Below are 27946 nucleotides of genomic sequence, written 5' to 3' on the forward strand. Positions count from 1 at the left end.
ATAACAAATGGCAATATCAAAGACAAAGTTATGGTTCCTGTGCACTGCACTCCTGGTGTATAGGATATATCTGTATGGTAAGTTTGAAACCAATATTTCAGAGTTATGCTCTTGATGTAAAAAAGTATAATCTGGGAAAGGACAGATTATTTAGGAAATATGGAAGGCATGATTAAAGCTCTTTTGTACTGCACTTTTTCTTGTTCCCATCAATCTTTATTCCAAGGTTAATTTAAAGTCCAATAGTTCCTTGTGATTTATGGTCCGGACAAGCCGTTTCCTTATTGATGCATACTGGAAAAGTGATATGGGAGATCATTCATACCGTATCCGTGGCCTAGTAGTTTGGAGCGGGAGGTCGATGGTTTGAGTATCACACGGGGCTTATTCTGACATGGTCGGTTGCCTACACAGCAGCTAGTTAGATCGAGGGGTACCGATTGCCTTCCTGCCAGACGCCTCGCATATGGGATAGGAATTTGGTTAAAGATTTCACGAGTGTAGGTTTCTCATGCGCCAAACGGGCTGGACCTTATCTGAGAGAGGTGACACTATAATAAACAATCACATTCATTGCACTCTGTCTACATTTTTAAGTTTCATTGAAATCCCATCAGTATTACAAGTTATTCTCCAACCAAGGGTGTGGCAGAAAGGCAGCCATGATAGGACAGGCGATGCTGATGAGAAGGCATACATTTCAAGTTACGGATGAATAATCCCCTATAGAGATATTAAATCAACAGGCACTATTTCAATGTTCAGATTTATTAACAACAGAAACATTATATATTAGTATACATAATAAAGAAACATGTCGGTAATGAATAACTAAAATTCATTTTACTAATCTCTTAAGTATACTTTTCTACATATGCAAGAATTAAGGGAATGGAATTGTCATTCCACATGTTCATATTGAAATAATACAGGTAAAGTTAACACTTCAACAATAACATGGTGTAGTAATAAAAATGAAAAAAAAAGAGTAAAATATAAGAATTACCTGAATTTCAAGAATTACATAAATGTTGAACTATTATTTTAACGCTAAATTGATTTTTTTTTTTTAAAAATGAGTGTTTTACACACGGTAGAACCAAGGTTATTTTTCAATATTTTTATGAAATGTTTAGAAAATAGCTCTCTTAATGGATCTTGCATAATAACCGGTAAACTACAGATATTTTAACGGGTAAAGCTTAAGCTTAAGTAAATTCACAATTTAACAAATATTATCCAATTTCACACAGAAGATGAGTTGGGTTTTCTTTACAAATGTTTCAATTCATTTTACCACCATTTATCATGAAAAAGCCCAAAACGTGATTTTACCAAAAATGTCAAAATGATACACAAAGTTAGCTTTTCCTAAAATTGTTGCAGATTTTAAGTGATCTTATTTTCGCCATTAGTAATTAGTAGTTTTTAATAATCCAGAAATGTGTGCATTTTTAAACCTACTTTCATTTTGCGCTGATGTCTCAATCAATGGTATTGGCAGACAAACTCAGATTTAATCGTTTTGAAGGACTCTGACGGAAACAAGTGGGGAAATTAAATTAAGATTGTGTTCTCTATTTTTTTCAAAGATATTGAATAACATCATTATATACATATCATACCATTATGGTATTTGATTAGACGCTGGTTTTTGAGCTATCTTCAGTTACTTTTACACTTTATGTTTGGGCTTATTAAAATGGCTATACAGAGGTTTGTACATGTGCAATTGGTAGCATAGAGACATTCACACCAACACTGAAATTGTTGGATTTACCTTTACTTCATCAACTTAATAGTCTTAAAACACTACTTACAGCAAACGTAAACACTCAATATTAGATTTTTAAATAATTTAGTTGAAAAAAAGAAACACATTGTTTTGAATAAACGATAACACAGAGGTATTTTTACAAAGATGTATTGTTTAATCAAAAATCGATGAAATATCAAATGTTTAATCAAATATGTATGTTTTTAACTTTTAAAATCAAAAATCTGGATAAAATACAGTTTCAAAAACATTTTCTGTAAACTACCAGAAATTTCATTGCGAATATAATCATTACATTTTCTGACTTAAGAAAGGTCCTCCCAGTAGAAAATATTATTCAAACTCATATTTTTTTTAAATACATAATATTTTGCATTGTAATGATAAAAACAAATGGTACCATGTTTACAAACAGTCTTAAGTCTGAGTCCAGACTCAAGTGGCAAAACTGGAAATCTTCATTGAATTGTAACTTTCCTTCTAGTATTGATGGTGAATTTTGCTGCTTTTTTTCATTTTTATCCAAAATTGTACAATAATTAACATATATTTTTGTAAAACAAATGGAATAATTCTTTAATATTGAAATAAAAGAGCTTTTTTGAGTAGACATTAAAGTAGGACATTTCCATTTTCTGCGTAATTTTCTATTGCCAAAGGTTCCTCACCAAGATATGTTGAAGATTATTCGGTTTGCTATTAAAGTCATATTAACGTTGCAATATTATGAACGTATTTTAAAAAAAGCGGTATTTTTGTTCACACTATTTTAAATCGCATAACACAATATGTCCCATTTTGTAACCCCGGCGCATTAATTCTTTTAACATTTAATGTCAAAAAGTAGATCTGACGATACCTGATTTCGATTTGCTAAACCCAGGTCTGCGGCTTATTGCCTAAAAATGAATTAATATATGCGATAAGAATATTAAATACAGCTTATAAAGATGTATAGTCATGTTCAATCTAGAATAGCACACATCATAACTGATATGTAATTATTTATATACATAAGCAAATATTTCTATAATGTAATAATATACTGGATGAGTAACTAAATCGGAACACTTTCGGCACTATTTTTCAAATATTTTGAGTTAGACTTATACCGACACTACAAACATTTCCATAAGCACACTAGGATTTAAGACCAATGGGTTGATATAAATGGTGTTTTTCAAGATATAACCAATCCGCATGAAAAGTAGTTTATTAACCCCACAGTCAAGGACTGCCATTTTTGTCATCGGAGTACCTAAATATGGAACAGTTTTAACATGTAATTTATTTTTATGTATCTTTCTAAAATGATTGCTACATGTTTTGCTTCAGTAAATTAATAATTCATTTTAATTCCAGCTTTTTTTGGGTCATTTTTGTCAGTAAAATTTGACGATTTAAGTTTAGACTGTACCATTATGCTGTGCTTGTGGCAAGCATGAAGTCATTTCCCCGCGTTTTATGAATAAACATTGAACATGAAAAACTTTTGAAGGATAGCAGCATTTGAAACACTTACCAGAGTGTCGTGTTCTTTGGAACTTGTATCTAAGGCAAGCGTCTATATTCATAAAAATCGTAAATAAACCGATCGCGATCGGAAAAACGCTTTTATAACGGGTGTTCCGTATTTAGTTACTGTTCCGATTTAGGTACTCACCCAGTAACGTATGTTTTATTTTCTAAAATAAATACTTTCAAGAAAAAACAACTGTACATGGATTTGCATGGATTTGTTAATGATATATAAAAAGAAAAGATTATATCTATATGTACAATTGAAAACATGGAATGCATCAATAACAGGGAAATGCAACAATATATAAATGAACACTTGCATGTAATGGGTACTTTGTGAAAGAGAAAGAATCCATTGGGGATAAATTATAACATTTTACATGTATTTACATATTTCCAATCTTTGCTAAATAATACATGGAATATAGAGTTGATATTTATTTCATGGCAAATCGATCTATTGTAAACACAATAAGTACAAATATCGTGTTAAATCTAATTATAAGGGAGTTAACTCTGGTACCTTTAATCCCTTTTCGGTAACTCTACGCTTGATTTCTTTTATTTGGCGCTAACATTCATTGTTAGAATTTAAGTCGCGGGAACGGTCGTCTAATATTTCTACCTTTCGGCCAATATAAAAAAAAATATTTTCATTTATTAACTGTGGCTTAAATATTCCCGACATAGTTAATTATTTTTGCACCAAACACATAATAAAAATAGGCAGCAATAACATAACGCACTGAACCAAATTGAGATTTCATCGTAACATGCTTCATGAATCTAATGATAACTGTTCAAAATGTATGCAGCAATATCAGTCACATATCTGATTATTCAACTGATTTCTTATTATATTTCGAGTTCTGTATTGGCAAAATAGTCATCGAAGAAGCACTCCATGAATTCAAAAGTTGGTCGATTTTCCTCACGTTTATCCCAGCACTTGAGCATTATTTCGTACATGGCGTCGGAGCATTCCAGCGGTTTAGGCATGCGGTAGCCGTCGGCGATCTGCTGTAGAACTTCTTTGTTATTCATGCCTGAATGCAGATGGGTTAAATTCTGTAAATCTTTGTTTCATCGATTTGCTTTCAGAATCTTTCATTTGTCACGATTAGGAAATGCATTGTAAAAAGCTTCTAACTGGGTAAATGGAGTATTTGTCATTAAATTGTTCAGTTTAGCCATGACAACACTTCAGATAAGTCATCCCATACCATTTTACATATATACTGGAATCAGTTCACAAAAGCTTTGCAGCTGGGCATAACAGAAAAGGAAAACAACACAGGCCATGCAGAAAAGCATTTAATTAAAAGGAAAATGGGGCAAAGTATCACCAACACTAGTAGGTAAATAAATAATGAGTGTTCACCATTTATCATTAGATTTCTTACACATAACCATAGTTAATGAGTTCAAAAGAAAGTATGTTTAGAGTACCTACTGATTCTAGGGGTACAAAAGTCATCAAAGAAATTAAAAAGGTAGGTCTCTTCACCGGCCGGTTGTTCCAGCACTTGACCATGGCGTCAGAATATTTCGATTATCTCGGGGCATTCGTAAATTACTTTCTACTGTGTTCACAGGAAAGGGGCATGCATACAGGCTACACATAGAGTAGTGATGTCCATGTATTGTTGAATTGGTCACATGTATTGTTAATCCAAGGAGACTAAAGACATATATGACAGAGTAAGATAAACCTTCTTAAAAAAAGAAATTAAATCAAATAGGTAAAACAAGATTCAAATTATTAAACTTAAGGAACCAATGAAAATAGAAATTGTAAATTAAGAAATTTAACTTAAATCATGCACTTTCAGTTAAAATTAAAGAGATTACCATTCCGGAAAAGTTTCTTTATAAAATATGTAATTAAGTGTTCGTTCTGAACCTATTGCTAACTGAAACAAGAGCACAACAAGCGGATGCCAGTGCTCGTCTGTTGTTGATTTATTTTAGTTGAAAAGCGCCATAACTCTATAATTACTTAAGTCAAAGTTATTGTCCTTGCTACACATGTGTATATTACCTCTAGCATCATGTGTACCATGTGTACATAATTAAGGTTTGAACCCTTGCACACAGACAGAGCCGAGGCTATTACAATAAAGTAAGCACTTATTAAGGGCGTCCAACGCCAATAATAAAAGCAAATCAAGAAATGATTTTAGACAAACAAGCGCTATCACTGGATGTGATGTTAATATTCCCATTACACTACCCTCTTGTTATAAAAAATATCACTTGGAGTTATATATGCTCTTTGAATGCCCTATGACGTCAATGAGAAGGCATCACTTAAGTTAATGGTTCTTCTATTTAGAAATAAGGATTTTACATCTGTGACATTATGCATGGAAATTTAGTTTTAAAATTCTTATCACAGTTTTGAATTGATTTGACCAAATACTTTTGTACAGTTGAAGTCAATATTTTATGAAGAATTACAGAAAAAAGTCCAGTTAGCGAAAGTTTAAACATAAATCCCGTGCAATGGCACAGGGTCAACGACAATAACACATAACAGCGACACAAACAGCCACACCAGAAACACGGAACAACGACACAAAACTCCATTAACAACAAACAACATATAATACATATACAACTAGGGGTGTTTGTCAATGAGTGTTAGGTACCGCCTTGGGACAGTCGGGAACATAAAAAAATACTGGTGGTTTAAACTAGTTTGTGTGCACAACCTCACACTTGAGGAAAATTAAGAATAAAACAAATAATAATTAGAAATAATGGGTAAACTCCAAGTATTTTTATGATTTTCGATCCCAACTCTTTCTGCAGACGAGGGAATAAAATTCAGAGTTCCTACTGCAAACTTTTTTATTGATATGATTCAGTTACTGCTTGACACGCTAAAAGTTCCACAGGGTATAGCTAAATAAATAAAAGGTTAAAAACCGAGTGATCGTGGTGTTTCATCATCAAAAGCATCATTGTATTAACGAAGAATACGATAAAAACATTATAAAAATTAAATTACAATATATATTTGCTAAATACTTCGTCTAAATGATAACCATAAGTAAAATATTGGAATAAAGAGACGGCATACGCTGAAACATTCCGAGTTAATAAATACACAGTATAACAAGAGCATTCAGAATGACATGGTCGAATGAAGAATAGTGTCAACTTCGCCTCACGACAAAGGATTACAATTAAACAATGGACAATAACTTAAATACATACTGCACCAAGAGTTGTGGCTATAGTGCACTGCACTTCTCCTGAATGAGATCTATCTGCTTATGTAGTTTGAAGTGAAAATCTAGTACTTTCGAGTTTTTCTCCGGATAAAAAAGTATGAAAGTTGACAAAGGGCAATACATAAAAAAATACCGCTGATAAAGTTATGGTCCATGTTCACTGTTCTTTTTCTAAATGAGACATATATATGTAAATGAAGTTTGAAGTAAATAAACATTTTGATTTATGCTGCGGAAAAAAACAAGTAATGGAAATAAACAAAGAACAATTGTTATAAAAATACTGCAGTCAGTGTTATGGTTCCTGTGAATTGCACTTCCCTTCAATGACATTTTCTTAAAATTCAATACCTTAAATGAGTCGCACACAAAATAGGTATAAAACTTAACAAAGGGCAATAACTACATGTAATAAAAAACTACACAGAGAGTTATGGTTCTTGTACACTTCACTTTTCCCAAATTAGTTGTATTTGTATATGAAGTTGGGAGTAAATTCCACAAAGACTTTTCAAGTTATGCTCCTGACAAAAAATAAGAATGCACATTAACAAAGGGCAATAACTTACTTAGCAATACTGCACCCAGAGTTATGGGGTTTGCACTGCACCTTTACTAAACGAGATATATCCGTATATGAAGTTTAAAGTAAAAACCTCAAAGACTTTTGAAGTCATGATTCGGACAAAAAAGAAGTATGAACAGTTTCAAAGGGAAATAACTCAAAAAATATTGCAGATAGAGTTGTTATTAGCGTGGATAGCACATTTCCTCAATGAGATATATCTGTATAGGAAGTTTAAAGTACATACCTCAAAAACTTATAAAGCTATGCTCCGGACAAAAATAAGAATGAAAATTAATTAAGGGCAATAACTTAAACAAATCCTGCATCCAAAGATATGGTTCTTTCGCACTGCACTTTTACTTAATAAGATCTATCTGTATATAAAGTTTGAAGAAAATACCTCAAAGACTTTTCAAGGTATGCGCTGGACAATAACATATTAATGAAAATTAACAAAGGGAAAATACTAAAAAATACTGCAGCCAGAGGTATGGTATCTGAGTAATGCACTTGTCTTTAATAAGATATATCTGTATATGAAGTTTGATCTCAATATCTCAAAGACTTTTCAAGTTATTCTACGATAAAGATTTCCCGGTGGAGAAAATTAAAAAGAAATAAGTATAATAATCAAAGGGAATTGACCCCCAAAATACCATACAAAACACAGCCGATATGTGTATGAAGTTTGATGTCAATACCTCCAAAACATGAAGTAATGGCGAAAAGTAGACTTATCCCGATGTCCCAGAATGGATGGACGGACGGGACAAGGTGATTCCTATATAGCCCCAGTCACAACGTGATATAGAAATAGTTTACAGTCAAATATCTGAATCGAAATAATATATTTCCATTGTCTTTGCAAATACTTTTCGCCCAGTCTGATCAATGAGGGAATTGTAGGTTTACAAACGGTTTGAACATGCGTGTGCGAAACATCAGTTTCAAAGCTAACAATATATAACCAAAACGTTTAGATGCTTATTTGCGAGGATTTGTTATAAAATCGTCCATTTTAATTGGAGACACAAGCATTTTACTGAACTGATTTCATTTTGCTGGATTTTGTTAAAGGCATTAACGAATTGAGGAGTTTTTTTATTATTACAAGATATAGCCAATCACTTCAGAGTGACTTCTTTATTATCTAACCTTGATAAAGTTGTTTTACCTGGGTATGGTACTTGTCCATGTGTTGTGATTTCCGTGAGCAGAATGCCGTATGACCACACGTCAGACTTTATCGTGAAGCGCAAGAAATTAACCGCCTCTGGGGCCGTCCACTTGACCGGGAACTTAGATCCTGCACAATGAAAATGCTGTGATTAGACTAATGTTCAGAATGTGTCTTGCTCATTCTTGAATTTTACTGAAAATCATTGAAAACTTTTCCTACAGAGCAATGACAGTATCAACACCTTTTAAATATAACTGGCAACGTTCGAATGCAGCACTTGCACATTGACACTACCAAAAAACATTTACTTATAATTGCATAGATCTAAATTTAAAGAAAAACAAAAAATCCAGCGTTTGGAAATGGCTTACTTTGTGCTAATTATCATAATTGGCCAATTAAAATAATATATTTATATAATGTCATCTTCGTTTTAATAAAATTCTTCAAAATAGTTATTAGTGACAGAGAGAGAACCACATTATATTGAGCAAGATATTTTCACAACTGGAATCTTAAAATCTAAAAATAAGCAGTCAACTGATCAAATAAAGAGCAAAATAACAATGTTGGAAATAATGTTGTCTGTAATGATACAAGTATGTAACAAATCATAACAAATGCAGAAAGCAGTTAGATTCATGCATTTCTTAAAAGAATCAAAAGTTTTCCATAATATTTAAGAAATAAACTCGTTTGAATGAAACCAAAGAATTGTCAATACGTGAAATCATACATTTCTTTATCAGATTCAGTTGGCTTTTATGTAAAGGTTACAAACAAACCACCATTTTTTAACATGAACATTTATTTACAAGCAAACGAAGGTGTGTACTCATCATCTTTAATACTTTTGGCAAGCCAAAACCTAGTGACATTTGCTATTCCGATATCACCGAATTCAGGTTGCCAAATATCCATGGATAAGATTTTCCCTTTTATATGAGTGACAACTGGCCATATAGAAAGGAGAAAATTGAAAGAAATATATATTATTGGAACTTAAATCATTCTTGACCAGCGACTTCGAGAACTGTACTAATTATAGATAAACTTTTGACTGGATCAGTTACATATATTTTTTCTTGCCATCTCTTGCTCTCTCTCCCTCACACACACACACACACACACACACACACACACACACACAGAGAGAGAGAGAGAGAGAGAGAGAGAGAGAGAGAGAGAGAGAGAGGTAAATGTATGTCTGAGTGGACACTTGAGAGATATAGTGGTACCATGTGCAGACTTGTAGTCGTCATCCTCAATTATCCGCGCAAGACCAAAGTCGGCAACTTTGCAAATATAATTTGCACCAACAAGGACATTTCTTGCTGCTAAATCTCTATGGATAAGCTTATTCCTTTCCAGATAAGACATTCCTGCAGCAATCTGAAATTTGTTAAATCTATACGGCATAAGCACATTTATCATAAAAATCTCTATATGCCATGTAGATTCATTCGCTTTCTGTTGTGCTAGGCATTTCAACTGGTTGTGATTTTCACTGCTCTGAAAGTAACATTTGTGAAATTGAGGAGCAAGGCCATCTGATGTTGGCATAAGCAAGTTCAAATGGCGCATTCATCAAGCATTTTAGAGTTAGTGTGCTTGATTTACATGCGAAAGTATATTCAGTATCTTCAATGACGCGGGTCAGACCAAAGTCGGTCACCTTGCAGACATTACTCTACCAAACGAGGACATTTCTATTTCTGTCTGCCAGATCCCTGTTGATTAGCTTCTGATGCTCCAAGAATGACATGCCTGACGCAACCTGCAAGTTTTCATTCATCACACTTGCCAATTCACTAAACGTGAAACATAGAATTTTCTGCACCAGTGTTAAACCTTTTTTTACAAGTTATGCAACATTGGCTTTATTTTTCGTTTTATCAAGATCTAATGGAAGAAAGTGTTTAAGAGTGCGATATCAGGCAATCCTTTTCAAGTTTTCGTCCCATTCTAACTTGTGCTTGGTTAATAAACAAACTAGCATGATTGACTATTTGGTTCATTTAATAATGTATTATGATATTCATGTTGACATTGACGCACATCTGTGTGGGTAATTTAAGGATCTACATTATAATGTTAACATGTTATATCAGAGGAAGATGGTTATAATTTTTAAACTTAAACAATCAGAGACACTAAAGTTTGCTTTAGGGTTTTGTTTGAGGGACTGTCATACTTTAAACATCATGACTGTTCGATGACAAAACGTATTGGCTCCTGAATATTCATATTTTAATAGATTTGTTTTATATGTAGTAAGGAGTAGGAGACCGTACTTTGTCTTGTTGGAAAAGCGCCCGGTTTGTTACATAGTCTGTAAGTCTTCTATATATTGCTATAATTAGTGAAATGTAAATAAACACCAATCAGGTCCCCACCCACCCGAGTATTCAAGTAGTGAATTATTTTTCGAGTACTCGGACGATCGAGTACACGAGAAATAATTGCCATCGCTAGCAATATTTATTGATATTAACTGTGTATATTTAAACTTTTTTTCAAAAATAAATCTCACTTGGTGCAAAGTCTAGGTACTTTCAGTGAAATACATTTCATAGATATTGCTAAATTAATGGAAATGAAGTTGATTTCATCAGTTTTTTTACCATCTTCATATACTTTGGTGTTGTATATATGACGTTCCATACTTTCTGTTTCTTTCAAAAATAAGATATGTTTAAACAATTGGAAATGAAATACAAAGCTATGTAAACATATAGTTGTAACGCCATACAATAATTAAAATAAACAACACACTCTATTACATCCTGAATCTCACAATAATAATATTTATGAAGATACTTCTAAAAATAATAATTATAATAATATAAGTTCTGGGTAAAATGTATATCACCGAATAGTCTAAAAATATTTGATCACCCTAAGAATCCTTTTTAATTACAAAATAATAACATTTTTAAACACCCTTATACTATAATCAAATTGTAAATATAATAAAACTGTTTTGGTATAATACATTCAAACGGCTATTCACCAGTCAAAGAATTGAACAATGAAAGCGTCTAGGTTATATAGATATTACAGAGCAAGCTTTACACAGATTCAGTAACCCACGGGGTGAATTCGTCATCCACAATAAGCCTAGCGAGACCAAAACCGGCAGTTTGACACTGTTCTCGTTCCCTACGAGAACGTTTATAGCGCCGTATTCCTGTGAATTAATTTCTCCTTTTCAAAATCATCCATCTCATTAGCAATCTTTCATATCAAATTAATAATTAAGGACTGGCCTGAAGTTGACTTTTAATTTTAGGTTCTCTTTCTATTATAGATTGGTATTTGCGTTGTTTACCAACCTCGGGTAGGAATTTTGTGATCTGAAAAGGAACTACATTATAACTTTTAATGTATCATGATGCAGGTAATACACTTAAATGGCTGAAGGTAAAACACATTCTATCAGAACCCCCCCCCCCCCAAATGAATTATCACAATTTCTCCATTTCTTGTAACAAAATTATTCCGTGATTATTTGTTTAAACGTCAAAGAAGTCATGAAATACAGGTTCTTATATATTTTGGGAATATGACAATATATTTAAATAAATAAAAAATATAGTAAAAATCAAATCTAAATAATCTACAATGATTATAACACATGTTGAAATATGTCACCCACCTGTTCTGCGTAGTGCACCATATCGGGGAATGTTATGTATTGCCCGTCTCCGTCCCGCAGGTAGTTGAGCAGACTGTCATTGAGGAGCTCAGTCACAATGTAAATCGGCTCTTCCTTAGAGCAGACGGCGTACAGACGCACAAGTTTGTCATGGCGACACTGCTTCATGATCTGGGCCTCGGCAAGAAAGGCCTCCTTCTTCATTGTGCCTGGCTTTAGAGTTTTTATAGCGACATCTGTTGTGTTGTTCCATATTCCTTGTTGTAAAAATGATATTCATGTAACTTTTAATCCAACATTACGGTTATTATGAAAGCTGTTTCAGATTGTTATCTAAGCAATGGTAACCACAAGAGCGCCGCCGATCAAAAGCCAGAGCTAGCATCTTCTTTTATTTCTAAGGAGCATTCGTCAATAAAAGCCATACTGCGCTCCTTTCTATACATATGCGTAGTATCTCCTGCAATTTGGTTATCTACTTTCATTCGTATACCTTGCACGGTATCTGAGTTATGGCCAAGGTTCAAGATTTTGCCAAATGACGACAACAAAGACGCCAAAACTATGACAATATCTTGACTTTTCTTTTTTAAAACAAACAAGCTTAAATAACAGTGTTAACAATTACAACTGCTCAAAAGAGGGTTCATTATTAGAAGCAAACATCTTTTTATAACATTTCATTCATTTTTTTTCATATTTTTCTTACCGTGGCTCAAAAGATATTATGCAAATTTTTAAACAAATTGCTTTAGTATTGAAGCACTTTAACGTTTATTTTAATGTTCATCTTAAAATGAAGACAATATAAAGTTCTAGTATATGTACATGTATGTGATTTGAATCAGCTACCACTCATCAAGAAAGCATGTGACAACGAATGAATTCATAATCAGTAGTTTGGACAGAGTTCACGTCACATGACTTATGTCAATGGTTTGTCTCTCTTTAGCCTATGAATGACTGCAATCTGACTTTACTACCTCGATTTATAGCTGTGTCACATACTTTGCTGTCAACACTGATAACTTGAGTACATATTGAAAAATACGGATCGTCTGTTATCACAGCTATTGATTATATTCAGTTCTTGTTTACTTGATTACAATAAGGAAGAACTTCAGCACAAAAAGAAATCCAGGATCTATTTCTCTAGTGGCAGTCACCTATATTATATTCCTTTATACCACCTCCACCACCTCAGGATCAACACTGCATGACTGGATAACACTATACCTTTCAGATCTCCTTTCACTTAGAACATCTTATATTTTTGTCAATTATGGCTGAGCCATTTCAATAGTTTCATTGAAACATTTTAAAACAAAATTTGGCCAATGAAATAATACTGTAAGTTTGCCCCTTCTTCCAGTAAGAAAACCTTAATACAAAAAACTCTTTTTGTTTTTTGCCCCATTGATTTGGTATTCAACGTGTGTCCGAAATGCCAATAATGTCTCGAAGGAAACCTGATAATGCCATAAATATGCACATTAATTCAAACGTGATCATATAAAGTAGATTTTTATACCTTTCCAGACCTCACCGAAATGACCGGCTCCAAGCTTCTGTGCCAGCTGGAGCGAGTTCCTGTCAATCTCCCACGCGTCCTGAGTGTCCCGACTCAAATCGACCATCACCGGGACAGCTCGAGAACACGGTGCTGCCAATGACCGACATATACAATCCGCTTGCACTGTAAAGAGGACGAATAAAGACGGAAATGAATTTCTAGAATTATGGATCTTATGGGGTGTAGTGTCTGCCATTTTCAACAGCCATTTTTCTTTTTCTATTTTTAAGACAAGCGATATTCCCTTTTATTTCCCTGTAAACATGAATTACCAGGGGTCAAAATCCCCTAGTGATACTAACAAATATCACGTAAACATTTTGAAAATAAGAAAATGATGATTGCATGAATAAACAATGAGTATTGTTCATAATAACAAAAGCCTTCCAGAAATTGAGAATTATGTTTGGATTGATATAATCTATATATTTGGTGAGTTTTGCATCCTGATTCAAGTTCTTGGCGGGAAGGTTCGTTCCAATTCTTTGCAGGATGCTTGCGAAAGCTACCATTTGAAACGTCTTGCTACGTTTTAACGATGTTAATAAGCGCAACCTCTGAGTTTATAATGTACTCGTTGATTCTGCTTCGTTAATGCTTCATTGGCGTCGCCATTGCATCATCCATTTGCATCACGTACTTCTCTATTTGGCAAGCTGACTGAGTGTACCCTTTCTCTTAACATTAGTGGCTTATAACCCCATAAGGACAGTATTTGTGGACGTTGTCATTTTCTGTACAGTCAAAGCAAAATTTCTTTCTTTTCTGCCTGACAAACCATTAATCTTATCATTTTTTCCTCGAATGAAAGAGTTTGGATTCAAAAACACTTTTTTCCAACAAGAATAGTATGCTGCCGGTGTAACGTTGTAAACTGATCCCCATAGAATAATGACCCCGGTCATTATTTTATATAGAAAAATGACCCCTTTCTATAAAATACTGACACCCCTTATAAAATAATGACCCCCCAATTTTATCTAATATTGACCCCCTACTAACCTGTTACTAACATACTCTTTATCAATTCAAGTCACTGTCGTGCTTCTATTGCTGATATTTGTTGTTGATGTTGTTATTTCCCAGTTTTATGACCCTCCCGCCTCTTTACGAGGACATTATGGTGTGGACATACCAGCTTTACATGATGGAGGAAGACCCCAGGTGCCTTCCGGGCAATTTTCAGGCTCGGGTGGGCATCTGGGTAGAACCACCGACGTTCCGCAAGCTAGCTGGTTAGCTTCCTCACATGAAAGATCTTGACCGTGAGCCTCGGTGGCGCAATGATAGCGCACTTGCTTATAAAGGCGGATAAGTCTCACCAAAGGGATATTGTTTAACCGTATCAACATGGCAAATAGAAACAGATTACCTAATGGAATGGGGATACATAAAGCAATCCTTTTGCAGCTTGAAACCCCTGCAACTTTCAAGGTTCACGGTAAAACATACTTGAAACATAGATCACGAAACTTTTGCTTTAAAGGTGCATGACTTTTTGTTTAGAACATGTTTTAGATCTAAATATTTTTGTTACCTATAAAGGTATTATGCTTTAAGTATTTCAACAGGCTTAAGTTTTATTTTTCCAAGATTTTTCCAAGATTCGTTGAGATAGTACCTTTAACAGCCTCGTAACTTTGTGACATCGCATTATGTTACGCATACATGTATATAATTATTAATTTACCTTCTTTACAATGTAGTGTAAGCATTCTGGAACTTATATTAACGGTGATTTTGTCCAAAATGTAAGAAGAAACATCATTTTGTTATTGCATCCTACATGTTACACTAATTTCGTAATAGCATGGGCTCGCGGGCTCATTACGAAAAAAATGCAATTGACGGTAAAATAGTTCATTTTTTGGAGTGCAAGGTTGTAAAAAAGGCAATTCATACGTGGAAAAGCACAATGTTTTATGCCACCACTGAAAGTGATGTCAAATACCCTTAACCTTCTATATGTCACTCATATATACCTCCAAAAATGGGCGAAATGGGTGTGGGGTAGCCCAGTGGTTTTATTACCTGTGACGCTCCTCGTCGTTGGAAATGATTCAAAATTCAGTATCTTGTTGAAGAGAAATCCTTCTTTGAATTTGGGGTATTTGTGTCCCTTTTCAGGCGTTTTTAAGTAGAAAGAGTAAACAATTATATCAATATAAGGCATAAAATATGCAAATCGGGTGTGGGGAAGTCCCATGTTTTAGGACATGTGACGCCAATGACAATAAGATGTGGTTCGAATTTAAGGGCCATAACTCCCGAACAATTGGAGCAAATCCATTTTTTTCTTTCTGCACAACTAGGCATCGGTAGTAGTAATCCCTAAAGGTTTGAATCAATTCCGTCCAATAATGAATGAAGAGTTGCTGTCACAAAAATGTTGCACGTACGCACGCACGGACGCACCCACGGACGGATGCCATTACCATATTCCCCTCCGATGCCTATCGGTGGGGATAATTATGTTGTAAGTGTACCTTAGATGGGCTAGGGTTAGGGTTTGGGTTAGGGGGTCGTTATGCTATAGGGTGTCACAATTCTATGTGAGGGTCATTTTTCTACGTGTGGGGGAGTCATAATATAATGACACCCCGGTCATAATATTATGACCGGAGAGTCACTATTCTATATAAAATAATGACCGGGGGTCATTATTCTATGGGGGTCAGTTTACAACGTTACACCGGCTTGAATTACTGCTATTTGGATACAATGTACACATGAATGGAAGAACAAGTGTAAAATTAACCTATATTACACTTTTATATTGTGAAAGCTGTGTGACAATTTATTGACATCTTGTGAATGCTGTGTGCAATAAAGTAAATGGCCATGTATTTTTACTTTACAAAAATAAAAGCAGGAAAATCAAACTATGTGGAAATAAAAAATATATAATTTGCTATTATATTAACAAAGCAAATAATAAGATATCATACCCAATATAAAAGTCTATAATGAGTTTTCTCTGCAATGGTATATGTATATTTATACTTGTAAGTTTTTGTTTTTGTAAAATAAGAAAAAAATGTTGGATTAAAGTAAACAAAATAGTTGACACAATGATCAGGAAGAGGCCGCAAATTGCAAAAAAAGTATTTCCTTCCTTTAATTATGAAATGTTCATGTACTCGAGACTTGAATCTTAATGTATCACCTTTATAGTGGCCCACAAGTTCCATCATGCTCTTGAACTGTCGTCTTTTGACAATGTACACTCCGCCTCCATCCATGTTGCGAAGCTTGTAATGTTTGACGCAATCCGGATTGGCCTTGTTCTGGTCATAGTCTCGAATGGACAACGCATAGCTTCCTGAATGCGGGAAATAAATATGAATGACAAACATTCTACATAAAAATAATTTCAAAATACAAATTATATGAAAACATGCTGCATAAGTGATAATGTAATGTGTCTGCTTGAATGCTGTATGTTTTAGAACATGAAAAAGCTACACAAAACTGGGGACAACTGTTCGCTATAGTCTCAATTAACCAAGAGATTCCAGTTTAAACAACTGGAATGGATACTTCCATAAGGCCTCTTCTATAGGCTAACTTAATTAGATTTGAACTAGTAACAGATATGATATAACTGTATACACAATCGACCCACCCGGACAACTCTCTCTCTCCCGTACAAGGAAAGCTCCAACAGGGTTGTCCTTCGTCAACAAGTTTCTCTCTGCCTCCTTACGTGTCACCTGTCCGAAAAACCAGCTGCAGTAGACAAATAAGAAAATCATACTCAAGTTAATTAGAGAATCAGACAAGTTTCAATCAGAAAATCAGAACAAAGTTTCGATAGAGAATCAGAACAGGGTTTTCAACAAAGAATCAGTTCACAGTTTCAAAAATGAATCAGAACACAGTTTCAATAAGAAACAACATATTTTCAATAGATATCTAGAGCTGGGTTTTAATAGAGAATCAGAACACATTTTAGCAGAAATCAGAACAGGCTTTCAATAGCCAATTTAAAAAGGTAAAAATGAGAATCAGAACAGGGTTTTACATTATAATCACAACACAATTTCACTGAGACTGGGAACGGTAGTCTTTAGAACCCTGTCCCATTAAATTGGGTTTATGTTTGAACTTTAGGCTACTGAGCTTGTTTCTGTAGCTTTTTATATAAATTTTCAACAGAAAATCCAAAAATGGTTTCAATAGACAATCAGAACAAGATTTAATACAAAAACAGCATTGGTTTCAGAAGAGTATCTAAGCAGGGTTTTAATGTTGAATCAGAACAGGGTTTCAGAGGAGAATCAGAACAGGGTTCAAAACAATACGGTGTTCGTCGACACTGAGTCTTTAACCACAAATTTATTATATTAGCTCTGCTAATGAAGTAGTGGTTTAACTTCTTATGATAAAAGAGAGTATCTGATATGATGATCATCCGTAGAATGTGTTTTTATGGCATAACCATTCAGTCCTCGATATTATGCAGTCAATATAATTATTCTTATATTTATAAGTTGATAATGATAGCAATATAAATTTATTATTCTATGTCCTTAAGTTAACATCATTATCTCCAACAATTGCTTTCACTTACTCATGTGACTCTAGACTTTCCTCCAATGCAACATAGTTCCGTGGCACGTAACCCTCCTTCTGGAGATTGCTATATTTTGTATATGTATGTCGCGCGTAACACCAGTCCTCATTGCTGGAATTTACAGTTGAATGTTAAATATGAAAACAACGGAAAAGATCGGCAATGGTTTCACAGAAAAATGGAAATGTGAAGAGCATATACCGTCACAAAATACGTCCTTATTAATTTGAGGGCAACCAGTTTGGTGATAAGTGGTTGAACGCTACGCCAAATTTAGAAAGCGGACATTGTTAATACAGTTTTCACCAATTGAAGGGTAATAACTCTCGATTTACTAAGCCAAAACGGCTTGTTATCGATCCTGACAGAGATAGTATGCCCATACACATTCTGACCAAATTTGATGATAATTTCACAAATATTCCTTAAGTTATTGATCGGACAAGATTGATTTTAGGTAATTTCTGTAATTAAAGGATGACGCGATGCGGCTGGTCAACGAACGTAATCAAGATATTATTCCGATACACATTCTTACCATATTTAGTGAATATTGGACAAAGGATTCTAAAGTAATTGATCGGACAAGACCAATTTAAGTTACTGTGGCAAAATGTGATGGTTTTCGAGCTAGTCTAAGGTTAATATTTTGTACATCGACACCAAGGCTCTAATAATACCCTGCCTATTTAATTCCCTTTGAAAAACATACCCGCTAAGTAAAGGGGCAATACCGTATATCATCATATATCTTACTCTCCAGTTATGCCCTCTATAAGTTCGAGAACGTCGCCTTTGCGGAATGTGAGGTCATCTTGTGTTCGGGCATCATAGTCATAGAGCGCAAAAACACGTTTCCCTCCGCCACTGCCTCCTGTAATATAACATAATGACTTTTGTGACTACGATATATGTCCTTTTCGACATCCATGTGCTTTCAGACTCTCGGATGGATAGGGGTGGGGGATAATAGTACAAATGTTACATGAGCATGTCTCACTTTCAGCTCACTAGTGAAAATAACTTCCTTTTCAATTATATTGTCATTGCTATGTAAGTATAAGTATGAACAATTATTGTTTCAAGTAATATCAAGCCAACCACTCACTTGAAATGTTTCGTGGAAAAAGTCCCTTTCCTATATACCCCCAATATATATTATTCATTAGCTTCCTTATACTGAGGAACTTATCAATTTTTATGTTTGAAAATTAGAATACACATGTGATGATAATATTTACTGCACACAATACCCCATTAATTGAAATGATACACAATCACGGAGTGTGATTCATTAAAACATCAATCACGAGGTGGTGTTGTAGCTACTGTTTTGTACCATATTGTCAAGGAAAACGTTCAATTAGTAGGGTTTTTATAAGTAGATATCGTTAAAATTTACCCCCACACCACTTATTGCATGGTTAAGTTCCGCCCACTATGTGACAGTTCTGATATAGGAGTAGATGTGCAGACGAAGAAAGCACTCCCCAATATGGTACAAGATACTGAAATATTAAAAGCAAGAAACAAACAAATTAATAAAGAGAAAACTAATCAATTAATCATTCTTTTTGCACTCAACAGTAGAAATAATTTGACAAAAAGAAGGAAACAAGGACTATCATATTAATACACAAAGTTACCGTGAGAGTCCTCATTGACCAGAAAGCCATTAGTATTTGGGCCTATTGACAGAAAGCCTTTAGTATATAGCATATTTTCATCGCAAACTTTCCATGCAACTTGGAAATATTGGTTGCAAACATTTTGAAAGAGAGAGAATGAACACAGGAAAATATTAAGTCATTGTAAGATGGAGTAAATGTCATTTCATGCCTGCTGTACTTTTAATGTGATTGTTGGGCATTATTGACATGAGTGTATGCTAGGATTCAATTTGTTAATGAAACCCCTCAATGAAGAAAGAAAATAACTATTTATTTATAACTTTTAAGTGAATGATGTAAGTAATGGCTTTATGTTTATAAGCGTATTGAAATCCTGGTATTTATTATAATAGGGGTAATCTGTTGTTTGTAAAATTGCCTACCAAATATGAAATGCCAAGATTCAAGCGTACATCAGTTATTGACCTTACATATGACCTACTGACCTTAAAATCAAAAGGGTTCATCTACTGATCATGACGAACCTGCAAACCAAGTTTGAAGTCCCTGAGGCTTTTTTTTCAATTATTGATTGGAATTAGATTTTCATCGTTATGTCACAAGGACCCTGACCTTTGACTGTCTGGCGGACCTTAAAATTAATAGGGTTCATCTGCTGGTAATGGCAATCGGTCCCTGCCAAGTTGTAGATCCCTGGGAATCAAGCTTTTTTAGATATGGATCGGAAAAAGATATTCAGTTAGGTTACCACGACCTTGCCTTTTACCCACTAACCTCATATTCAATAGGGTTCATCTACTTGTCATGATCAACACGCCTACCAAGTTTAAGGTCCTTGGGTTAATTAATAGGACACTGGGGGACGCACAGACGAATGGTTCGATTTCCATATGCCGTCCTTTTGGGGTCATAAAAATAGGAGGTAAGAAAGTAGGAAAAAGTAGGAACAATAAAAAACGTATTTCTCTGAGTGTGTTATTCTCAATTATTGAATAATCTGATTAAATCGTGAACGGTTAGTGAGTCTTAGGCAGCAGTAAAGGTTGTCCCCAATAGCTTTGTCTGTTACCCAATGACACAAACTACTACAAACACTAATGCGGTGTATTACCCTCAACAATAGAGTTTTCCCCAGGCTGTGGTAGATTAACTGGGGGGTTGGTGTAGTCGTTTTTCTCACGTGGTTTGTCCCCGTTTTCCTCGCTCCTTCCTTTAATATCAGAGGACTTCGACTCTGATGTGTCCATCTTGGGTTTGGATTTTTCACACCCCATGGCTTGGTTTCAGAACTAGATCACTCAGGTATGCTGTAGGTATTGATCGTATAGTATAACATTGTAAAACTTAAGTGCACAATAATTTAAAAAGCAGCAAGGTGTGATAAAGGATTGATAAAAAAAATCAGAAAACAATAAAAGCACTGCAATACAGCCGTACTCAAGTTTTGTATACAGAGATAAAGACACAAAATCTAGCTTAACTACTTTGTACCATAACTATGCATCATCAGACATGAACTTACAAGGTCTCACAAGGGAATAGAAATGAAAACACCTTTCCCTTTATACAAGCAAAAATACGTACAATTTTATTTGCACCTTATATAATAAAGAACTGTTATGGTTAACATGCAGCCACTCACAATCAAACAAGGAACTATATTCAGGCCACTATAAAACGATAAGAGATTCAAACTATTCACTTAAGTAATCATTACATTATGATTTAATGAAAATAACATTCTAATTTTGATTAGTCAGTGTGTGTTAACCACGTGATAAATTAAGTCATATATGCTACGTCAGAAGGCATTATTTTGTTTTAAATGAAGACTTAAATCAAAGATAACTTTTCTTTTACTACACTATTTTAAATGAAACAAAGGGCAGTCTATGCCGCTTAAAGAGTCACACCTTTGATTCATTACCGGAGTTTGATTAGGTGATTAGTTTCATCAAACACTTGGACTTATCTGTTTCGAAAATAATTTTTTGACAGTGCTCCGTCAGACAGTTGTTTTGTGAAAAGGTTTGTCGAAGTGACTTAAGAAACTACACTCTCAATCAAACTCTGGTAAAAGACCGAAGGTGGGGCTCGGAAAGCGGCGTAGACTGCATTTTACCACGTGGTGTACACACATTGTTAGTTATAACAAAGAAATTCGGTCATCTAAGAGTTGGTTGATTAAGTTTAAATGTCACAAGAAGTATCTTTAATAAAGATAGTCGGCCGTGCTAAACCAGTGTTATGACTAGTGTGTTGGATAAGCGTGTTATTTTTCAATACAGAAATGTTTTTACCCCTATAAAGGTACCGAAACCCCATGAGCTGCATTATAATATTTATTGTACGGCCTCAATATAAATGACCTACAGGAACTGAGTTCTTGAGAACATTCGTTTAGACTATAATGATCGACCTTGAAGGTAGTAAGCCAGTTTGCCTGTAATTTGCAACCAAACGATATAATGCAATATAAAAAATATTAACATATCATTATAAAACTAATATTTAACCAATTACATGTACAATGTACATAGTACTACATAAAAATCTTCATTCTGCTTTCATTTTACTAGTTATTAAGAACTTCCTGCTTTGTCCATATGGTCAGCAGTATCCATCTATGTCCATATCGTCAGTTGATTGGTCAGCACTTTAGCACGTTTTTGTATAATATGTCTTAATGCAAAGAAACAAATCAGGAACGTATTACACCAAAAACAATTAAGTCCAAAAACAATGTGTACGTTTTTTTAGCGTGTTTACCCTTAAAAGATGATCTGTACTACTTTTCTGGAAAAACCGTTCACGGGGAAATAAAATTATTTAACATTTAAACAGTTACAGATCTAAAGAACTCGTTTCCGATACTCCTTTATTTTATTTAACTTTCTTAACAATTACTAATGGGATTTCTAGTTCAAGCTTATGATGATCAATTAAAATCTTGATTTCATTCGTTTTATTTCTGTGGATTTCACAGGAAGTCAGTGTGAATTCGAACAGCTTAACGGCCGAAAAAGAAGCATTTTTCTTGCTGCTTCCCTTTCCTGACGGTGTCTGCTTCTGTGTATAAACTAGTGTTGTGCCGATGATCGATTATAATTGACAATTGATCGGCAAGGAATACGTCGGCGACAAGGAACCTGGTCAAATAGCTCCCAAGTCAGATAGCCCCCATTTTGGTCAAATAACCCCTACACTTTTGGTCAAATAGCCCCCACTTGGAAAAAATGGTCAAAACGCCCCCAATTAGGTCAAAACGCCCCAATTTTGGTCAAATAGTCCCCACTTCTTTTTTTTATTTGAAATTATATTTGAAGGTAAGTTGTAATATTTTTAAGATATTTGAATGTAAGCTGTAATATTTTTTTAAGATTTTTGAATGTATATTTGAAGGTGAGTTGTAATATTTTTAAGATATGTATATATTTTTCCGTCTGGTCTCAAAACAACGCTTGCAGCGTAACCAGAAGGCAGCGTACAGGTCCATGCAGGGACGTGTGTTCGCTGCATGGGACCTGTAGAGATCTGGTGATCTGGCCGACACCGGCCTGCTAAAAAAGATTTCCTCTTTATATGTGCACACCGTCCCAAAAACAAATGAAACAGAAGATAAGTGACAGCTGCATAAGGACCTTTTTACTATGTATTGACATATAGGCCCGGTTGTTCAAAACTCTCGTTAAGGATTTAACGTTAACTATCATCGTTAAATATAACGCTGTCAACGTTAAAATGAACGTCAACTTTAACGTTGACAAAAATGAGTTGTTCAAACTTAACACTTACCCTGACGGTGATGAAATAGGCGTTAACTTAACGACTCTTCTAACGTTGGTCTGGACCAACGTTAGAGTCAACGTTAAATAGTCAGTCGACGTTAAAAATGGCTGAGGCAGTTGGTGCTTTTCTCAACAACAGAAGAAACGAGAGGATTAAATCATTTCTTTCGATCCACATGAAAAGTAATGACTTAGAAATGCGATTCAGCTACTGTTTTGATATCTATGGGATTGAATCAATTGTACAGCTGCTTGCCCAAGACTTTCAACGTAAGACATAATGGTCAGAAGCTGTGTCAGTCCGGGAGTGAGCAAGTGGTGGTGAATTGATTAGATATGTCGACTATACTTTTCCTTTGACATTTGATGCTATCCTCTGACTGGTCACTGCAAGTTGAATCACCAACCACATGTCGAAACATTTGATACAATAAGCGCAGTGTTTTATAGTACTTGTTTCTATGTTACCTACACATTTATTTACAGTACCAACAGTAATCAGTACATTCTAAACAGGTCATAAAATGAATATGGTTACCAAAAAATTGCAGAATATTTACCTGCATAAATGACCCTAAGGTGAAATGATGACAGATTGGGCTTCCACAAATGCACTGTCAATGTGACAAGTGTGGGAGACCAACTCACTTTCCTATTTCCATATCGGTAGTTTACCATAAGCGGAGGAAAGCCACTACAAGTACAGTTTTAAATCTAATTTATCTAATCAAATAATATTTTCTTCCACTGTTTACATCATCTGAACACTTGAAATTATGACACAGATAAGTCGGTAAATCAGAAACGGTCGGACGCTTCACCCCACTGATAAATCGCTCCTTTTATGGGTCAACCTGTTTCACTTCAATTAACAGGTTAACTGTTTATCTCAAAATACAAAATAAGCATAAATATTGCATTAGAATCACCAGTTTTGAACAATATAATTGTGAAAAATGCAACACTAAAGTATTGCAAAATTATATTTGAGGAGGTTCCAGTTAAAACTCCCCATACCTTTAAGCCTAATATTTTCCATTTCTGTTGTGATCCCCATTTTCATATCATGTTCTGTTTATATATGTTTTTGCTCCAATGCTGACATATTTTACAAATTAAGTTTTTAAACTGCCTGTTGTGGCATAAATATTGCACATGGGTTCACAAGTTTGGTCTTAAAGCACTGTATTATGTATATCCCCTGTTTGGTCTATATAATCGAACACCATATAAGAGTTTATACTCATCACGCATATTAAATTAAAGCATCAATCCACATTACATTTGATAAGTGAATATAACGTAAACTAGATTCTTATACTAGTAATATTATTATTTTTTCAAAAATTGAACGGTATTAAAAAAGCTCAGCTGATATCCTAGTTAAGGGCAAGTAATTCAGTAAACGTGAATATTAGTGTCATGTAACCTCAAATCATTTTTTCCCCAAGTTTTTCGTTGTGGTTAAAACATGGCCTTGACATTCATGAAAAAACAACAACGCATTTTTAGAAGCAGTTGTAGATTTTTGGTATATATAGATAAACATGTGTATATATATCATTTTATATACTGGATACCTTTACTTATAACGGTTGGTCTACAAAAAAAAACTGCATCCTTAATTTTTATATCATTATTCGTTATTAACGTTAACTAACGTCATCAGCGTTATCCTGTTGTTCAAAAATCTATAGGCGTAAGCGTTAGCTAACACTGATGTAACGCTTACGTGTTGGCGTTAACACCAGCGTTAAGCTCACTTCCTGTTTGTATTTCCATAATCCTTTACAATTTCTGTGGTCTGATACGGCGAAATTACAATTAAACTTACCCCGTCCACTTGAAGGGTAAATCCACTTAAAATGTTAAACTTGTATAACTAAGTCACAGGCAGTGGTGTATTTCATTATTCATTTCATCACTTTGCTATTTTTTAGTCAATATTAAATGAATAATGATATAAAAATTAAGAATGCGTTTTGTTTTGTAAACCAACCGTTATACGTAAAGGTATATATAACATGATATATATACACTGGTATATCTATATATATTACCAAAATTCTACAACTGCTTCTAAAATCCGTTGTTGTTTTTTTCATGAATGGCAAGGCCATGTTTTAACCACAACGAAAAAAAGGGGAAAAAATTATTTGAGGTATCATTACACTAAATATTCATGTTGACTGAACTACTTGCCCTTAACTAGGATATCAGTTGAGCTTTTTTAATACCGTCCTATTATTGATTTTTTTTATATTACTAGTATAAGAATCTAGTTAACTTTGCATTGACTTATCAAATGTAAAGTGGATTAATGCTTTAATTTAATCTGCGTGATAAGTATAAACACTTAAATGGTGTTCGATTGAATAGACCAAACAGGGGATATACAGTGCTTTAAGACCAAACTTGTGCACCCATGTGCAATATTTATACCACAAAGGGCAGCTTAAAAAAACTTAATTTGTAAAATATGTCAACATTGGAGCAAAAACATGCTTTACATATATAAACAGAACATGATATAAAAATGGGGATCACAACAGAAATGGAAAATATTAGGCTTTATTAAACAGGTACATGTATGGGGAGTTTTAACTGGAACCTCCTCAAATATAATTTTGCAATTCTTTCATGTTGCATTTTCACAATTATGTTGTTCAAAACTGGTGATTCTAATGCAATATTCATGCTTATTTGTATTTTGATAAGATAAACAGTTAACCTGTTAACCTGTTAATTGAAGTGAAACAGGTTGATCCATAAAAGGGGCGATTTATTAGTGGGGTAAAGCGTCCGACCGTTTCTAATTTACCGACTTATCTGTGTCGTAATTTCAAGCTTTCGGATGATGTAAACAGTGGAAGAAAATATTTTTTAATTAGAAAAATTGGATTTAAAACTGTACTTGTAGTGGCTTCCTCTATGGAAATAGGAAAGTGAGTGGTCTACCACACTTGTCACATTGACAGTGCATTTGTGGAAGCCCAATCTGTCATCATGGAGATATTTCACCTCAGGGTCATTTATGCAGGTAAATATTCTGCAATTGTTTGGTAACCATAATCATTTCATAGCCTGTTTACAATTACTGATTCAGTTTGGTACTGTAAATAAATGTGTAAGTAACGTAGTAACAGGTACTTAAAAACACTGCGCTTATTGTATCAAATGTGCGACAGGTGGTTGGTGATTTAACTTGCAGTGACCAGTCAGAGGATAGTATCAAATGTCAGGGACAGTATGGTCGACATATCTAATCAATTCACCACCTCAGAGCCACACTTGCTCGCTCCCGTGCTGACACCGCTCTGACCGTTAAGTCTTACGTTGAAAGTCTTCGGCAAGCACCAACTGTGTCAGCCATTTTTAACGTTGACAGACTATTTAACGTTGACTCTAACGTTGGTCCAGACCAACGTTAGAAGTGTCGTTAAGTTAGCGCCTACTTTATCGCCGTCAGCGTAAGTGTTAAGTTTGAACAACTCATTTTTGTCAACGTTAAAGTTAACGTTAATTTTAACGTTGACAGCGTAACATTTAACGATGACAGTTCACGTTAAATCCTTAACGAGAGTTTTGAACAACCGGGCCACTGTATTTGCCGATTTGTGGACCATCTGGTGTCTAGTCTCTGTAAGAACAAGTAGACAGAAGAGAGACTATATGAAAATTGCGTGATTCAATTTTCTACTATGAACAGTGTTTGACCCAAGACACTGTTGCTCCGGCTTGATTCATTCGTTTACAGGTGATATTGGTATGCGTTCATTGAGTACTTGAAAATTAATTTATCAGTTTATATGTTTTGTTTTGCATTATTCTTCATTGTTTCAAGTGGATGCGTGCTCTGATAACGCTCCTATATTTTATCAAATTTAGTAATTATTGATAGATGATGGGACAGGTGTGGGGTATGGCCATACTTACTAGTTTAAGCCCCCAGTAGACTTGAGTTCCAGTGAATCTTGTTTCACTTACCATCCCAATGAGGTAATCCAATCCTTTAATGGTAAAACAATATTGATAAGGGTAAGCTCTAACAGTTTATAAAGCATAGTTTGCACTTCTGCGGGTCATTTCATCAAAACACCTAGGAGCAGCTTATAGTGCAGTAAATTGCTGAAAATACCACCTAGGAACGAAATATCTCACACGTACAAAATGTTTGCTAGGAACAAAATCGCTCATCGGGTTCTTGGTGAAACAGCCCCCAGATGTGAAGCAATGTAATAACACTTACAGTTGTTACCTATATGGAAACCATTATTTTGTAATTTCAGTATGTATCATATTCCAAACACTTTCTTACATCTCGTAACTGGCTTTTAAGACGAATCTTATGTCCTCCTAGTCCTCATACAATCAGTACAGTGACTTCAAAACCGCAAGTGTAATTCAACCACTTACGCACTTACGCTACCAGGTC

The 27946-nt window shown here is 34.5% G+C and overlaps 1 protein-coding gene across 5 annotated transcripts; it reads right to left on the minus strand.

Annotated features, from left to right (window-relative positions):
- Nucleotides 1-805: 805 nt before the first annotated feature.
- On the minus strand, nucleotides 806-27862 carry LOC128212795 (tyrosine-protein kinase SRK2-like). Of its 5 annotated transcripts, XM_052918107.1 has the most exons (12): nucleotides 27830-27862; nucleotides 27499-27521; nucleotides 20835-21030; nucleotides 18849-18966; nucleotides 18090-18203; nucleotides 17142-17245; nucleotides 16683-16838; nucleotides 13475-13639; nucleotides 11944-12200; nucleotides 9524-9677; nucleotides 8280-8411; nucleotides 806-4344 (listed from the first exon to the last, which is right to left on the minus strand). In XM_052918107.1, exons 3-12 carry the CDS (start codon nucleotides 20995-20997, stop codon nucleotides 4154-4156), a joined length of 1554 nt encoding a protein of 517 aa, XP_052774067.1. In that variant the 5' UTR covers nucleotides 20998-21030; nucleotides 27499-27521; nucleotides 27830-27862; the 3' UTR covers nucleotides 806-4153. The 5 variants fall into 5 exon arrangements, with proteins under 5 accessions (XP_052774067.1, XP_052774068.1, XP_052774070.1 ...); XM_052918108.1 differs by lacking the exon at nucleotides 27499-27521 and having other exon boundaries at nucleotides 27761-27850; XM_052918110.1 differs by lacking the exons at nucleotides 27499-27521; nucleotides 27830-27862 and adding an exon at nucleotides 22493-22534.
- Nucleotides 27863-27946: the final 84 nt, after the last annotated feature.

Source organism: Mya arenaria, chromosome 13, assembly GCF_026914265.1.
Source record: "Mya arenaria isolate MELC-2E11 chromosome 13, ASM2691426v1".
In the NCBI taxonomy this organism is placed as follows: Eukaryota; Metazoa; Mollusca; class Bivalvia; order Myida; family Myidae; genus Mya; species Mya arenaria.

What these genes read in the sequence shown, in the direction of transcription:
- LOC128212795 (XM_052918107.1), bottom strand. Translation starts at nt 20,997, where the DNA reads ATGGGGTGTGAAAAATCCAAACCCAAGATGGACACATCAGAGTCGAAG. An exon ending in ACTTGTGGGCCACTATAAAG is followed by an intron (nt 13,640 to 16,682) that starts GTGATACATTAA and finishes TCCTCTTTACAG; the next exon opens with TGCAAGCGGATTGTATATGT. An exon ending in TGGACAAGTACCATACCCAG is followed by an intron (nt 4,345 to 8,279) that starts GTAAAACAACTT and finishes ATCTGCATTCAG; the next exon opens with GCATGAATAACAAAGAAGTT.